We start from the raw sequence: 16,399 nt of genomic DNA, 5'->3' as shown, positions 1-16,399 counted from the left end.
TTTTCACCTACCCCACCATACATTGATATTGTATTATAGTAAGTGTCTAGAGTTGCAGACCCTCTACCAAAATGGCGTGCACATCACATCTTCGTGAAGGGGATTAACTTACTGTAGAAGTCCAGTTTCCATCCTAGCCAGACTGGGGAGCAGGACAATTGCCACCCGGACAATTTCCACCCAGAAGTTTTATGTAATCTTAAATTATTTGAGAAAATTAATGTAGGTTGTCAACAAACACAACTTTAGATGATGAAAAGTCAATGTTTTCTTGGCATAAGTAATTTTAGCTTTGATGAAATTTTGACTTTGATGAAATATTAACTTTGATGAAATCTTGACTTTGATGAATACTTGTTAACATAAGACATATTTACTAAAATAATTGAGAGAATGTATTGAAAGCACTAAGAAAACATAAAATTAAAGTGCTTAGAAGATCAAGTGTTTAGAAAACCAATTTATTTGAGCATGAACGTACGACTTCAGCGACGGAGAGTTGAACCGTCCGAACTTTCCGAACCTGAGAGTCCAGGCACCATGGTCATCCCTGATAAATACAAGTTGACTGGAGCTGGACCGGACTTTAATTTCGTTACTCAATTGCTTGTCCCTTCTATGTGACACCGATTGACAAATCAGAGTCCTCCTTTCATGTCCTCGAACAAAATGTCAAGACGATCTGATCCACAACTAAGATGTGTAATGTAATATACGGGTCTTACCTCGCGAAATGCATCAAATCGTTTGAGCACCTTGAAAAAAATATTTGGAAAATATATGTTGACGCTCAGTTGACAGTACACTTCGCAGAACCTTCAATTGACCGCGATCTGCACGGTAGTCGCCATATTTACGATTTGCATGTTGTTTCTGTTGGAGATTTTTAAATATAAACGCCGAAATTCCAGCCTGCATGTAGTTCGGTAGGAGGAAACTGGGCTAATATAGTGAGCTAATTCTGATGCCTCGCTAAAATAACCACATAAAGGAAGGGACAATTTCAGAATTCACAGATCGTATTCATATGGGATGTCAGCGTCACAAGAGCCACCATGTTATACACCATAATATCATACGTATTATTCACAAGCCAGTCTAATATTGTCTAATCAAGATTGAGTTGGTTGCAGCATAGAGAACTCATGTGATTTATTGTCATTTAATAGCTTTTCTCTTTAATACAACATTACTTCCTTTGTATTTATATACATCATGCTTTCATACTGACCTAGTAATTTGATATTATTGACCAAGAGATTTAAATGAAACTTTCTCATTTTAAAAACTTCATCACGTTTCTTTTTAACTATTGTCTGAAGACACACCTGATATTTTCCTGCAGAAATGACATCGAAAATAATTTTGGATGAAACATGGGCTGTTGGCGTCAAGACTTTGGTGTTCGTCATCGACAAAAACGCAACGGACGTAGAGCTCCTGGAGCTTCTGTTGAGAGCTACAAGTATTGATCCCACCGCTGCCTGGAACTTTCTTATCTTGTGTAATACGTTCTGTCTGCAACGAATTCTTAAACAGGTAATATTCCCATTCTCTACAGATTTACACAGCTCAAATTGCATATGTCGAAATGTGCATGGTTATTTCTCATGTTTCATGTTGCGGTATTACCTAGTACATCTTCTTTCAAAATGACGCCTTAGCCTAGCTTTAGAGCATTCCTGTTACACTCTGTTGTCCACGCAGTCTTTAGGCGATATTTCCTAGTTGTTAATGATTTAATAAATCAATGATCAAAACGTTCAATACATGAATTGCAGTTCCAACAAACAAGATCATGCAGTGTATTTCTGATTTAACCTGCGCAGTGTAAGTCAATGATATATATGAGATAAGCCACGTCGCTGTAGAGATAGGGGAAATGAAGTTAAAAATACAGCGTTATTTACCTGATATTTTACAGGTTAACAAGTTTGACGATTGGATGCAGAAGACAACTGATTTTCGGTCATCATCATTTTGGATGATCTTGATGCCGAAGGAAGATATGTCGATGGTTGAAGCAGTGGGAGGCTGGGTTGATAACATTGCTGTTATATCAGCGCCAACTCCCATTCCGGGATGCTTATTTGAGGTACCTTCTGTGGCTTTGAGGATGGTATGATAGAAGAGGGGATGTGTTTATGAGGGTCATGTGTGACATATAAAAAACATGGTTTTGAATCTGATTGTCGATCATCAGCATATTTCAATATTTAAAGATTTCTTTTCCTTCTGAAAATCTTTCACTGGCACAAATCAGTGTGTGATTGGAAGAAAGCCATTCTGTAAAAGCCACCTGTCACCCAAAGCATTGTGGCCCTACGTGAAAATAATGTGGTTGTTCCCAAAGATAAGGCCTCAAATAGCATACCTATCACTGCATTCATTGTTAGAGTTTTGCATAAGAAACATATTTTAAAATGCCACATAAAAGTTATTGAGTAAGTGAGTTTAGTTTTACGCCGTTTTCACACATTGTAGCCACATATAAAGCCAGTGTGTTAATTGAGAGAGAAATCTGCAAAACACATTCATAATCACTATAACTTTTTGGCTTGATCATAAAACCAAAATAAATGTTTATTCCTTTGGGAACTGGGACATGCTAATGAACCACAAACTCCGTGCCTCAAAGTTCTGGCATAATGATACTTTCAACGAAACACTTTCTTCATATTAACAGAACGTTTTAGAGACTAACGGAATTGATACCGTGTGGATTCTGAATAAATCAAAGGATCTGTTTGATTTTTACAATCACCGTGTTCAGTTCTGTCAAAAGATTAAATTTTTCAACTAAGGGAAACTTTAGGATCCGTGGTCCATTTGTTAATAAATGTGGTGAGCGTAGGGATACGTTCATATCTATTTTCAGATGTTCAGGATAGTTTGTCAATCATGATAACAAATGACATCAGGGTTTACTGAGAAAGCAATACGTGAAATGCTTTACTTTGCCATTGATAAGTTGTTTGATATGCATCATTCTTTAGAGGTTGGATAAAGACGTTGTAATACACAAAAGTTTTAATCCATACACGTGCTACTTTATTCGCCATTGATAACATCTATGTACATTTCAGGCTAAAACATTTAGACACCGAAGAAGGTACCCCATGGGCACCAGTTGTTCTCTCTTTGGTTTCGGATATGTATCTCTCTGCATAGAGAATCAGAATCAGAGTTCTTCTGGGGTTGGCAAAATCAAAAAGAGGTTATTTGGCCAAGCAATTTAACCCAAGCTTCTGGTATAACGATTGTTTGATTTCATGCAATAGGGATCAAACCTCAATCAACTGCAGGTCGCAGATAAGAAAGCATGAACAAATTACAACCCGAGCAAAGTTATAACAAAGTTATCTTACCAAAGATAGCTGAAACCACTCTCTGACAAAACAATCGATATGATGTCAGACAGCCAATTAAACTGGCTGTGCCCAATTATCACCAGGAAGGTATTAATTAACTCAACACTCGGTTGAGCATGTAACCTCGACTTGGGTAATTAGGAGAAATGTTAGCTCGCATCTGAAACATGTCTCTTGGAATAAATTCGATCAGGAGAACTCGTCTAAATGAAACCCTTACCGAAAAAAGTCACCTGCATTGAACAAGGCACGGTATCCAGAGGTACATTTACAACTATATGTGTACAATTCGTAAAGAGGCAAAGTAGACCATTAATACATATTACGAATTATCTATACAGTACTACCATCTTTGAGAGACATTAAGAAGTTCGAGTAGAAAGGAAGGATACGTTCTTAAATTGTATTTACTTGGGGTATAGGTACTGCAGCCAAGACGTGGAGACATAGTGTTATAGTGTCTACGTAACTATCATTATGGACCTCCGTCACATGTTTGAAATTTCGGAATAGGTCTCCAAGCTTGTTATTCACCTTTTGTACATGTTAATTTCCATCTCGCTTGACTTGTCCCACTATAAAGTTCCATACATCCCAATCTTAATAAACCGCCTCCGTGGTGTAGTGGTTAGAGCGTCCGCCCGGAGAGCGGAAGGTCGCAGGTTCGATCCCCGACAGTGTCATACCAAAAGACGTTAAAATATGGTACTTATTGGTCCCTGCCTGGCGCTCGGCATTAATAGGTACAACAAGGACTGGTCGGCTCGGAGTCCGTATAATGTGTCTAAGTGGGGTATTCATGCTTCACTGCGACATGGTATCTCAGTGGGCTAGCACTATAAAACCAGCTTCAGTCTGGGCTAGTACAAGCAGCCGCACATACACATACACACGCATGCACGTCGTCATGTGAGCGAAATATTCTCAAGTACGACGATAAACCCAATTTTACCTCACCTGACCTCACCCAATCTTAATACCAGGGCGCAATGTACCACTCATGAAAGTTACATTCACGTGGTTTGGGTCTGATACACCAATCGAAGTTTGTCTAATAGCGGCTGGTCATATTCAAAAGTGATGCCTGTTTGGATTCCGGTATGAATACACAGCCAAGAATTGAACTCTTTATTCCACTAACTGGTATATCGTTGTGTATGGAAATTGTGGAATCTGGAATTAATTAAATCTATATGCCTTGGTGCAAACTATAGTACTCACGGAAAAAGAAATAAAATGTTTTTGTCGTTTATTTGTTTATTACTTTATTAAAATATGTAGTTTTAGCAAATATTAAAATAACTATGGTTTTTCCCAACTATGACCTTTCAATTTGGTCTTCAAATCAATATCCAAAATACCATTTTACAGACAATAATAACAAAGATTTGCATACGTTACAATCTACAATGGGTGGTAACAACAAAATGCATCTGCACGTGGGTTGCTATAGCGATTGTGCAATTGACAATCAAAGCTATAAATGAACTGGGAAAAATAGTAAAACTTGCATGAACAATATAATGAGAAAATCCCTAAATGAATAATTTTGTATATGAACTAGGATAAAAGAAATAAAGGATGAATGGTATATGACGTTTTTCATAAAATATATTATGTACGCGAACCGGAGATCACATCCCATTTACATACTATAGCTTGCATCAGAAACGTACATTTTGACTGATGAAATTTCAAGGGGTACAAATGAGACGATTTGCTTTCCTGTAAACTCATCTATTTCGGATAATTTACAAACAGTGTTAAAAACAAAAGTTGCGAAAAACGATAGTCATAGAATAATTAACAATCAAAGTTTAGTCGCGATCAAAACTACGAAATAAACACCAAAACCAATTTATTTCTATTTCCGTGAGTACTTCCGGGAATTATTTCCCCTTGGAAAACAAATACAGATCTGATCTTGCACCTTCATTCTTTTCAAGGTCAGATGTTTTAAGTATGGTTTAAACAAATAAAGCCATATGTACATATATGTATTGGTATACAGGTGATTCAGACAGTATGAAGACGTTATGTTAAGTGAAGAATGCTAGCTACACTTTGCTTGGTCTGCTGTGTTCCTTTAGGCATATAAGGGCGCTGCTGAGTGCTGGTCTGGGGAAATCCACTCTCTGATGTACCATGGATCCGCGCGGAACCTTGAAGTTGTCTGTCAGTACAACAGAGGTGCGGTCAAAATATGCTCCTCGAAATCAGATATATTTCCAAATCACAATCGTGGATTCAACGGGAGACCCTTCATTGTGGCTACAAATATGGTAAAGTTTACGTTTTTGTTTCATGTTCACAAAACTTGTTGCTCATTTTCGTATTACCACATGCCGTCATAAGAACGTTTCTACTTTCCCAATGTATTTTTCAAGCATCAAAGAGCTAAATGAAGACCAATTCAGTTGATTTATGATTTTGCAGGAATTGTAGAAAAATTTATCATTTTGCTTCTATTTTCCTCCCATTTTGTTGTCTTATGTCTTCATTTGGTTTAGTAATAGTTTACTTAATATTATAATATACGTAAACATTTAAGATTGCTCGTTTCCCCAAATGAGTTCTTCCTTTACGTTCAGGAAGAGTAACTGCTTTAAGCAATTTCAAGGCCAAATATAATATATTTTTTATAGTATAAAAGGAAATGTGTTAAAGCGTATTTAATAGTCCTCTCCCCCTAGAACTCCCTTTAACCCCCCCCCCCACACACACACACACACACACACCACACCACCACCTTCACGCTCATTAAATAGCATGTGTTTGAACAAATTAGGACATGAAGGCAAACCCTGACTAATCCCGATAACCAGTAGGTGGCATGTATATTCACGACATGCAGATCAATGCTTGATATCTAAATTATATAGTATATAGCAGACTATCATGTTCATGTTTCAAGTACTTGGGTCCCTGCCTTTTCATAATCGGACGTAGGGCCATTTCATTTGTCTTCCCAAATATATACTCATGCCGATAATGGTTGTCACCCCCTTCAATTTTATTTATTGGAGAGGGGGTGTGGGGTGGGTGTGTGTGGTTGGGGTGAGGAGGGGGTGACAACCATTATTGGTTATATACTCGTTTATCATTCAACACAGATGCACTCGTGGGCTGAAAAGACAGCCAATAGAAATTTCATTTGAAAAATTGATTCCTTTTAAAGTGCAAGCAAATGCTATGTGATTCTTGTCAGACACTACAAATACACCGAAGGTCGTAACGTGTTTAATTGGAAAAAAATGTATTTGCGATAGTAAACCCTCGTTAAATGTGCCAATTGGGAACCTGAAACTATAAATCAATATGTTCTCATTTAACATCTAGTGGTATCCGTTCGTGATGAAGCAAGGGAATAATCTGACATCGACATATGAGGGGTTTTGCATCGATCTTCTTCTCGAAATGGCTGGAGCACTCAATTTCACGTAAGCAGATCTTACAGTGGTATATACTCAAAGGCATAGTCTGGTGTCTTAGAAATGGTATTCGATATAGACATGAAATTAACGAAGTATACTTTTTCACAGTCGTGCAAACAGGTTTGGAAACAAACAGTTTCACACTGAAATGATTTAACTGTAAGACAAATATAGGGGTTGTGATACTTTGGGCAGCTCTTAACATAAGCGTAGGTAACAATTTCCATAATACGTCCCCAGAGTTTTGGAACAGTCAATGGTATTCTGACAGCGCACTGCTTCTATTTGTCCTGGACTACTATATATTGGATTCAACTGATTCAAGAAGTTAGGTTAAATTGGAAAGTGGTTTTTCTTTTCATTTTGTGTACTTTTGTGTTATGTTCTTTTGTTAAACCTTGATGAAAATATGAGGCATAACTCATAATTTACTCATACCCTATATATTTATAACTACTGGATCCAAGCATTACAATATTTACTCACTGAACACCAGAAGCACACAGAGCAAAGGCTAGAGTTAAAAAACAACATCCTCGTCATGCCAGACGCGTGTTGCCAAATTTAAGCCTGTAATAAATGGTAATACATGTAGCGATAAAATGTCCGATTATCTTCAGCTTTAAATTGGTGGAACCACCCGATGGAGAATGGGGCACCAATACCGATGGCCATTACAGTGGACTTATTGGCCAGCTGCAGAGAAAGGTGAATATGATAACTGTACATAAAGCCTGAGTTCAAAAGTAGTTTGTTATTTTTCCTGTTCGCCCTTTGGTACCCGTTATCCGGGTTAGAATTGGTCTTCAGTAACTTATGCTTGTCATAAGAGGCGACTAACGGGATCGGGTGGTCAGACTCGCTGACCTGGCGGACACATGTCAACATATCCCAGTTGCGTGGATCGATACTCATTCTGTTGGTCACGGGATTGCCTGGTCCAGACTCGATTATTTACAGACTGCTGCCATACAGCTGGAAAATTGCTGGAGTTCGGCGTTAAACAACATCCAATCAATCAATCAATATTCGCCCTTTAGGGTTTCATGGGCATTATTCCCAGTTGCTGGCGCCAAAGACATAAATAATTTGGAGAAGGGTTGATTGAATGACAACTGAGTGGGAACACTAATAGGAATAGGAATACGGTAACTAACGAAAACTAATATCTTCATAAGAATTGTGGTCTTGTTGATTGATGATGCCACCGTATCCTGGACGTTCGGACCAGTTCGCACACATTTCCTGGTCTGTATCCTCAGGGCCTGAAAAGAAGCGTCTATGCAGAACTGTAAGGGAAATGGTTCCACTTGGCTCTGAATACCGAACATTATATGTTTTGAAGGAGTAGGTGTATGGAGCAAGCAGGATATCCTGATACAAATGTACCGTGTCACAAACTGACTCGGTTAATCTTTCCACAGAAGAGTAATTAATCTATATTTTCATACTTTCTCACTCGGTTAAACTTTCCACAGAAAGGTAATTTATCTGTATTTTCATACTTTTCACTGGAACTCCATACTTTCATTTTCTGGTTTGTCTGAGTCAATTATTTACGGCCGCGAAGTTCCAGGTCAGGATTGATCTTCCGAAACCCATGCACGTCGAAAGGGGCGATTAACGGGATCGGGTGGTAAGGATCGCTGACTTGGTTGACACATGTCATCGTATCAATTGTGTAGACGAATGCTCATAATTAAGCAACATATACTCACTTCACAAAACAACCTACACATCCGAGACAGCCCAGGTTGCTGGACTGAAGGTTATTTCACTGCACGCGATTTCGCTATATCTGCCATTGGTGGAACACCTGGTGTCATCACTGATTTTCAGTGATCCATTCATATAATTTTCAAAGCTCTCTTTTAGTTTCTGAGGATAGGCAAGAATGGGTATTCTTTTGCGCTGATGTTACTATATTTGTGTAATAAAAGATAACAACTGCATGTCACTCACATCTGCAATGCCGAAATTTGTTTTTAATATCAACCACCGGTTATCTGGCCAAGGTCTCATTATTTACCGCAATTATTTACGTGACATATACTACTCACGCTTAGCTAAGGATCACAAAAATTCCCAATTTTACTTAAACATAGATTTATAATTTGAAATTGTATCCATTTAAAACTGCATAAATGTTAAGATAGTAAACCTTCTTTAGGCAAACAGCCACTTTAATCTAGTCTTATGCACTTGATACATGAATAACCATAAAAATGGTTTTCATGGCACCAATCAACCATTTTGCAAATCATGGAACGAGTCATTTACAAGTACACAACCCCTGTCAATAGCAGGTATGGGATCCACAAGATGAAATGACATACTGAAACCTAAGATCCATACTTACAATAAGCTTAGATATTTAAACCAAATTAGACCCCACATCATAGTTTTCTGTTGAATAAGTGATTTGATCCTTAGCAAAGTGTGAATAGTATATAGTTCAAGACTGAAAACCTGTGTTTTTCTTCAGGATGTCGACATGGTGGTTGCCCCTATTTCAATGTCACACGACAGGGAGAAGGTCATGGACTCTACATACCCGTTCTACAACGACGTCGGCACGGGCGTCTATCGCATCCCTGACTCAAGCGTTAAGGAATGGTTGATTCTCTCGCTGCCCTTCAGCTGGGTGGTCCACGTGACTATTGCCTGTGCCTTTGTATTCTCCGTGGGGCTACTGCACTTCCTGCACCGATGCCATAAAGATGGAAAGGAAGGATCAACTGATTTATCTGCAGATGCTATCCGTGTGTTTGGTATATTTCTTCGACAAGGTAAGGTTTAGTACTTTACAAAAACAGTTGTTTAGATTCTTTGAAAAGATTCGTGCGATTGTCTGGCCAGATTTGAACATTTTGGGTTACACAAGACGTCCATAGCAACATTACATTGTCTTAAAAATAATCAGGCTGTCAACAACAATTATGTGTATACATATGCACAGTATGGTCTAAATGCCACAATAAAAACACAAATTTGGCAAGGTTAACTAATTTCGTTTCCGAAGACAGGAAGTGGAACACACCAACCCTAGCTCCGCACCGAATGTCAACTACTTGAACATATGCCTGCACAGTTTAGTATAAGTCATTGTGTTAAAAACGACAGCACTAAATATTGAAAAATATGGTCAGTTTTCATTTCTGGAATAATGTTCATTTGAAAAACAAAACAAAATCTTACACAATATCGTCCTATCACAGGTGTGAGATGGTTCAGTCTGCACTGAAGGCTGCTTCTACGAATCTAAGTTAGTATAGTTTTCCCTTTAGTTTAAACATATGTTATTCACAATGTGAAAAGGATCGGAGACAAGTTCTTTCAACTTATTAAACCCCTCTCCGAAGATATTTACAATAACTAATTACATCACAAGCAATTATTAGAAACAGAGACAGAGAAAGACTGAAAGATAACAGGGGGAAATGCTATACTACAAAATGTGTATAGAGAGAAGACTACTGGAATCGTTTAGATTTGCATATATATTGATGTACATTTTTGAATATAATTTCATTTTTATGATTTGTCAGATCTGCAATGCCGTTTAAAATAACAGATAATGTAATCACAGAATTACTACCACATACGTCTTGAATAGCTTTAAGCATGAGTTTTCCCTATAAACTATTAAGTGTAATCAAAGATGACGAAGTCGTTATAGTGTGCTAGCACAAGGATCGCATCTCCTCCTGCCCCGAGTACATCAGGCTGTTCACGTCCAAATAGCGACCGTGTTTTTTGAGACTATTCTCCTTTTGACTACTCATAAATAAAGAGGTAGTCATTTTCAACCATGGGATAACGAACTGGGCCAGACAGCCTAATTACTCCGACATTATATGTCAATCAATGAGTTTTTGTGACTTCATAATGCTTCTGGTATACATTCATGTTTACAAGCCGGCGATATACAGATGGAGCAATACGGCGGCTATTACCACGACATTTTATGCCATTGAACTTAAGGAAACCCTGTGTGCTAGTTTTCTGCATTGTCTTCAAAATCACTCAGAGGCAATATGCAGTACTTTAAAGAAAAGCACTATAGATCGGAATTGAACTTACGTCTGTACATTTAGTTTGTTTGTTTGTTGTTATTCCAGCTATATCGCGGAGGTTTGTAAATAATCGTGACTGAACCGGACAATCGGGTGATCAACAACATAAGCATCGATCTACGCAATTGGAATAAATTTACATGTGCATTTAACACGTGTTGGTCCAATTTCTTATTTTCAGTTGATATTCATATTTTTGGTCATAAATATTATCCCCAGGGTCCACTGAACAACTTCCCCCTGTAACACGAGCATGTGTTTATGAATCACTATAATATAGCGACTGAACAATTCCCCCTGCAACACGAGCATGTATTTATGAATCACTATAATATAGCGACTGAACATATGACATATTCGAGTTCAATACACAACATCCAAATACACTAGAATGACGTTCTATATTTATTATATACCCTCTTATCTTGCATTAATCTGTTACTTAATACATCAAATCATGGCGTAGCGATACATATTTTCACGCCTCTCGATACTTCCGCCTTCAGGTTAGTTTGACATTAAGTATCACTCCGCGCGTGGACCGATCACACAACTGACGTAGATCATACATTCCCCCGCATGACCTCATGAATCAAGCCCCACTTTCACAACTTACCATAGGCAAAATAATGACACCATTCTAATGAAATTCATTCATATTTTAATACATACAAGCTTGTATAAAGGAACGAACAAGCTGTTCGACTTTTAAATCGATCTGTCAAGCAATAATCATTTCATAAGGTACGGAAAATCTCGGAAAGTGCCGAGCTTTGGAGAAAGTAGAACCGGCAGGGCTTCAATACGGAATCTGGGGTGCAAAAGGGAATTTGACCACGTCATCTGTATTGCACCCCTGTATCACTATCCTAAGTTTAGATGGGTATATAATAAAAGTACTTCTTCGGCAATATTTTAGGTATTTTGAAATAATGATAAGTAACATTAGGTGCAATGGAGAATTGATGTTTCTATAATGGTCGAAGTAAGTGTGACAACACATTTTCGGCAGGAACAGATGATGTCAGCGCGAAATTTGATGCCTTGTTGGGATCGCCTGTGACAATATTTTCGTCCAAACAAGCAATGTTACTTCATAACAATGACAAAAGTTTGCAAGCATTGTTTCATGTTCTTTAGGGGTGTCCGTAGATCTTGTCTTCTTGTAACTGCACAGTGCGTAAGGAGGAGTGACATTCTGGATGTATACTGGACATAAATAGTTAGGGATATATGTAAATTTTGAAATTATGAATAATGATCTATTTATTCGTTGACATACTGATAAATATCAGTAATAAAAATACCAATATCCCTAACTTATTTTGTCCAGTATATATCTGAGGTCTTATACTGGTACAACCTGACTTCATCATAATGGATAATAAGGAAGCTCATAGAGTCAGGGTCGTTGATACCTGCTCATATCAATAGACCAGTGTCCGCATCGAGTGCCATCAACCGTATCGAACACATCGCCCTATCCTTCCGTCATCACCACATGAATTTGGCAATGCTCTTAACGAAGAGTGGAACAGTCTTCCCTTGGCAACCATCCAGAAATGGTTTGTGAGCATGATACGAAAAATAGTATTAAAGAAACATTTCAGGCATCAAGTATAATGAAATGGATTATTATTTACAGGTATTAATATCGTACTACGAAGTTCGTCGACTGCCGTATTTGTGGGATTACTTTGTCTGTTCGCGACCATCATCTCCGCTGTCTACTCTGGCAATCTCATCGCCTTCCTCACAGTTGCCAAGGAGACAAAGCCGTTTAACACCATCCCGGAAGTAGCCTACCAGACGGATTACACGTGGGGGATACACGGAGGAACTCTGTGGGTGAATGTGTTCCAGGTGCGCGATCACAGACCCGGAGAAACTCTGGGGTGTCATTAGGACCTTCGGGCAGTATCCCTAACTAATCTGGGCTGGGCGACCTATGGACATCAGAACAGAACAAACGTTGGATAACACATTACATTATCTCGTTAACGCTGACATATAGTACAGGGCATTGGGATTATTGAGGACGCCTCTGCGATCACTAACTGCCTAATCAGTGGTTAAAATATGTCATAGGATCTGATTAACTACCTGCTTTATCGAGATTAAAGCGCTTTGAGTAAAATTCTAAAGTTTATTACCGTCATTATATTACCCGTGAGATCACGCAATGTACACATGATTATGACAAATGAATATGCATTCCCTTTTAACACAATAGTATATTTCATTTTACGTTTGTTAATCAAGAAGTGACGACATGCATCCCATTATCGAAAATTCTTTGAGGAAGAGAGTTTTTTATAGATGTCAACTATTTTTATTATGAGGAACACAAGGTTTCGGAGTATATACTTACCCCTTCATCAGATGACTGAATGGTATGAGGCAGAAAACTTATATATGTGCATGTAATAACAACAAAAGTAATAAGACAAAACGATGGAACAAATGGAAGCAGGCACTTAACAGTTAAATAGCGCAGAATGGACGCCAACACTTAGCAGTTAATTAGCACTTAATAGAAGACAACTCTCTTCCTTATGTGTATCACTTGTAATGCCATTCAAAGACCTGAACATTCTTTGGTTCAGAAACTGAAATTATCTTATTTTATTTGATTGATTTGGATAGATTTATGATTCGTGTGGAGTAATGAATAAATCTGTTGTAAAAACAGCCCTATATTTACAGAGCTCAACGAATCCCGCGTTCATGAAAATCTGGGATGGTATTCTCAGCTCCAACCATTCCGACCCCGGTGTTCTTCACATCTCAGCTGACTACCACAAGAAACGGATGGAAGCTGGGGGTTATGTCTTCTTCACAGAGTCGGACATTGGAAGTATATGGGCCACACAAAACTGCGACGTTCGACTGCTCAAAGATTATTTCTACAGGATCCAGTACGCTATTGGACTACCCCAGAACTCGCCTTATGGGGAGTTGGTGTCGAATATGTAAGTTGACTCGCCTGAGCTGACAACAGATCCACTTATGTTATCAAACTGTCACAAAAGACAACACTTTTGTGGTTGTGTGTGCTTGCATATTTGTCATTTCCACAATATATATACTTTTAAAAAAAGTAGGAGCCTTTGAACTTTCAATTTGGATAGAAGACATAAGCGTTATTGAACTTAGACATCTTATGAACGCACAACCATTTCTTTTTATCACTTCCCCTAAACACAACGCATGGGATGCATGTCCATAACGCAGTAGCCCCATACACGTGCAGGGGGTGTCATTCTTCATTTTGACGGTTTTCAAGAAGGTCGATAAATCACTGTAGACCATTAATTTTGACAATCATTTTGAATGACACAGTTGTTAGTGTTTTTTATTTGAAAATGAAAATCGTACACACGCAAATTGAACGTCATACGCCAATCATTTTAATATTGGTAGTTTAGATGAGTAACTTAGATTGTTAGTGGCTGTACCCTCGAAGGGGGTTAAAGTGCTGTAAACTTATTGTCCTCCTGAGAGGGTACGTAAGTCCCAAAACTTTCAAAGTAAAATGTAAATTTACCACATTTTAATCGTAGTATTTTTGTTCTTTTAACTTCCGGCTAAATTTTCCTACAATCGCCAGCGGCTGAAGGGATGGTGTAAATCCAGCTAGGGTCCATGCAGGTAGCAAAGGTACTGTAAGTCCCCATGGTCCCTGGTATGGTGAGCTACCTTCAGTTGCTGGTGATCTATCGCCTATTTTTATATTGTGTTGTACTCTTTAGTAAAAATGTTTTAGATTTAATTTCTAGTTTAACATTTATATCTGTGATATTCTAGTTGTTTTACTGTCCTTTGTTGACAGGATTTTATCCTCTATCGTTAATTATTGTTAATACATTTTGTTTTAGTCACGATATGGCTGAAATATTGCTAAAGTTACTTTAAATTTTAACTCACTCACTCACTCATACGCCAATCATCCTTCGAGAGCGATTACTGTACAAACTACTATGGTCATAAGTAAGTGCAAGTGGTGATGCGCTCTCAAAACATTGAATATTATCATATCAACATTGACTGTATTGATCTTTCCATCACAAGGGATAAATATTTCAATGTCAGAACAGTTAAATATCTTTTTTATAATATTAATTATCATTTAATAATTGAATTGTACTGTCAAAGGGGGTTTAAGTATCGTAAAATTATTGTCCTCCTGAGAGGGTACGTAAGTCCCAAAACTTCCAAAGTTAAATTTAAGTTTACCAGATTTTTAAACGTAGTGTTTTTGTTCTTTTAAAATTCGGCTATTTTTTCCTACAATTGCCTGCGGTTGAAGGGATGGTGTAAATCCAACTAGGGTCCATGCAGGTAGGAAAGTCCCCATGGTTCCGGACCGCCTCCGTGGTGTAGTGGTTAGAGCGTCCGCCCGGAGAGCGCAAGGTCGCGGGTTCGATCCCCGAGCGCGTCATACCAAAAGACGTTAAAATATGGTACTTGTTGGTCCCTGCCTGGCGCTCGGCATTTATGGGTACAACAAGGACTGGTCGGCTCGGAGTCCGTATAATGTGTCTGAATGGGGTATCCATGCTTCACTGCGGGATAGTATCTCAGTGGGCTAGCACTATAAAACCAGCTTAAGTCTGGGCTAGTACAAGCAGCCGCACATACACCTACACACGCATGCACGTCGTCATATGAGCGAAATATTCTCAAGCACGATCCCCTTTAGTGACGACAAGCATGGTTTCCTGAAGAACAATTATAACCCGGATCTTCTCGGGTGGAATATCTTATGTATGAACAAAGCAAATTTATAAAGAACATCAACCCTATCAGATGATATGAGGCTGACACATTCTTTATATGTAGCCTTTTAAAAAAAATATCAAATATTGTTGTGAATATCTGAGTGTCTATTTTCAGAGTTCTCAAGTTCCATGAAAGTGGCTTGATGGGTGCATGGAGGCAAAAATGGTGGCCAAAGGGAAGTAACTGTTCTTTCAATAAAGTCGTCCACAAACCAATAGAAGTATCCCAACTGCAGAGTGCCTTCTATCTGTTGCTAGTTGGGATAACCCTTGCCTTTACTGCAATGTGCCTTGAATGCATGGTCCGCATTATCCGGCCACGCAAAGAAGCCCTCAAGTAATGCCTTCCAAGTAATCAAATGACAGTTGTTACACATTGACTTGTATTTGCATAGAATGGGTGAGTTAGTGAGTGAATTTAGTTTTACGCCGCTTTTAGCATTATTCGAGCAATGTCACGGCGGGGGTCACCAGAAATGGGCTTCACACATTGTACCCATGTGGGGAATCGAAACCGGGTCTTCGGCATGACAAGCAAACACCTTAACCACTAGGATACCCCGCCGACCTTTGTATAGAATGAGTATTGTATTTGAACATGTCTTGTCTATAAAAAGGCTTTGGTGCCATTTACCATCGTTTGTTGATTGTTCTTTCGCTATTTTATGCTTCAAGCTTTTGAAGTCACAAACAACTTATGCCTGGGGGAAACGAAATGGTTAGTTGTGTCCTTTGAG

General features: G+C 38.5%; 1 protein-coding gene across 1 annotated transcript; it reads left to right on the top strand.

The window, feature by feature from the left end:
• Positions 1-1,268: 1,268 nt before the first annotated feature.
• On the top strand, positions 1,269-16,130 carry LOC124280475 (glutamate receptor ionotropic, kainate glr-3-like). Its single transcript, XM_046716413.1, has 9 exons — positions 1,269-1,539; positions 1,925-2,095; positions 5,462-5,653; positions 6,711-6,811; positions 7,426-7,513; positions 9,291-9,594; positions 12,527-12,744; positions 13,588-13,853; positions 15,778-16,130. Exons 1-9 carry the CDS (start codon positions 1,348-1,350, stop codon positions 16,001-16,003), a joined length of 1,758 nt encoding a protein of 585 aa, XP_046572369.1. The 5' UTR covers positions 1,269-1,347; the 3' UTR covers positions 16,004-16,130.
• The last annotated feature ends 269 nt before the right edge of the window (positions 16,131-16,399 follow it).

Source organism: Haliotis rubra, unplaced genomic scaffold (assembly GCF_003918875.1).
Source record: "Haliotis rubra isolate DU_JTF1 unplaced genomic scaffold, ASM391887v1 Scf268, whole genome shotgun sequence".
Classification (NCBI taxonomy): domain Eukaryota; kingdom Metazoa; phylum Mollusca; class Gastropoda; order Lepetellida; family Haliotidae; genus Haliotis; species Haliotis rubra.
This window is presented reverse-complemented; position numbering and strand designations above follow the sequence as displayed.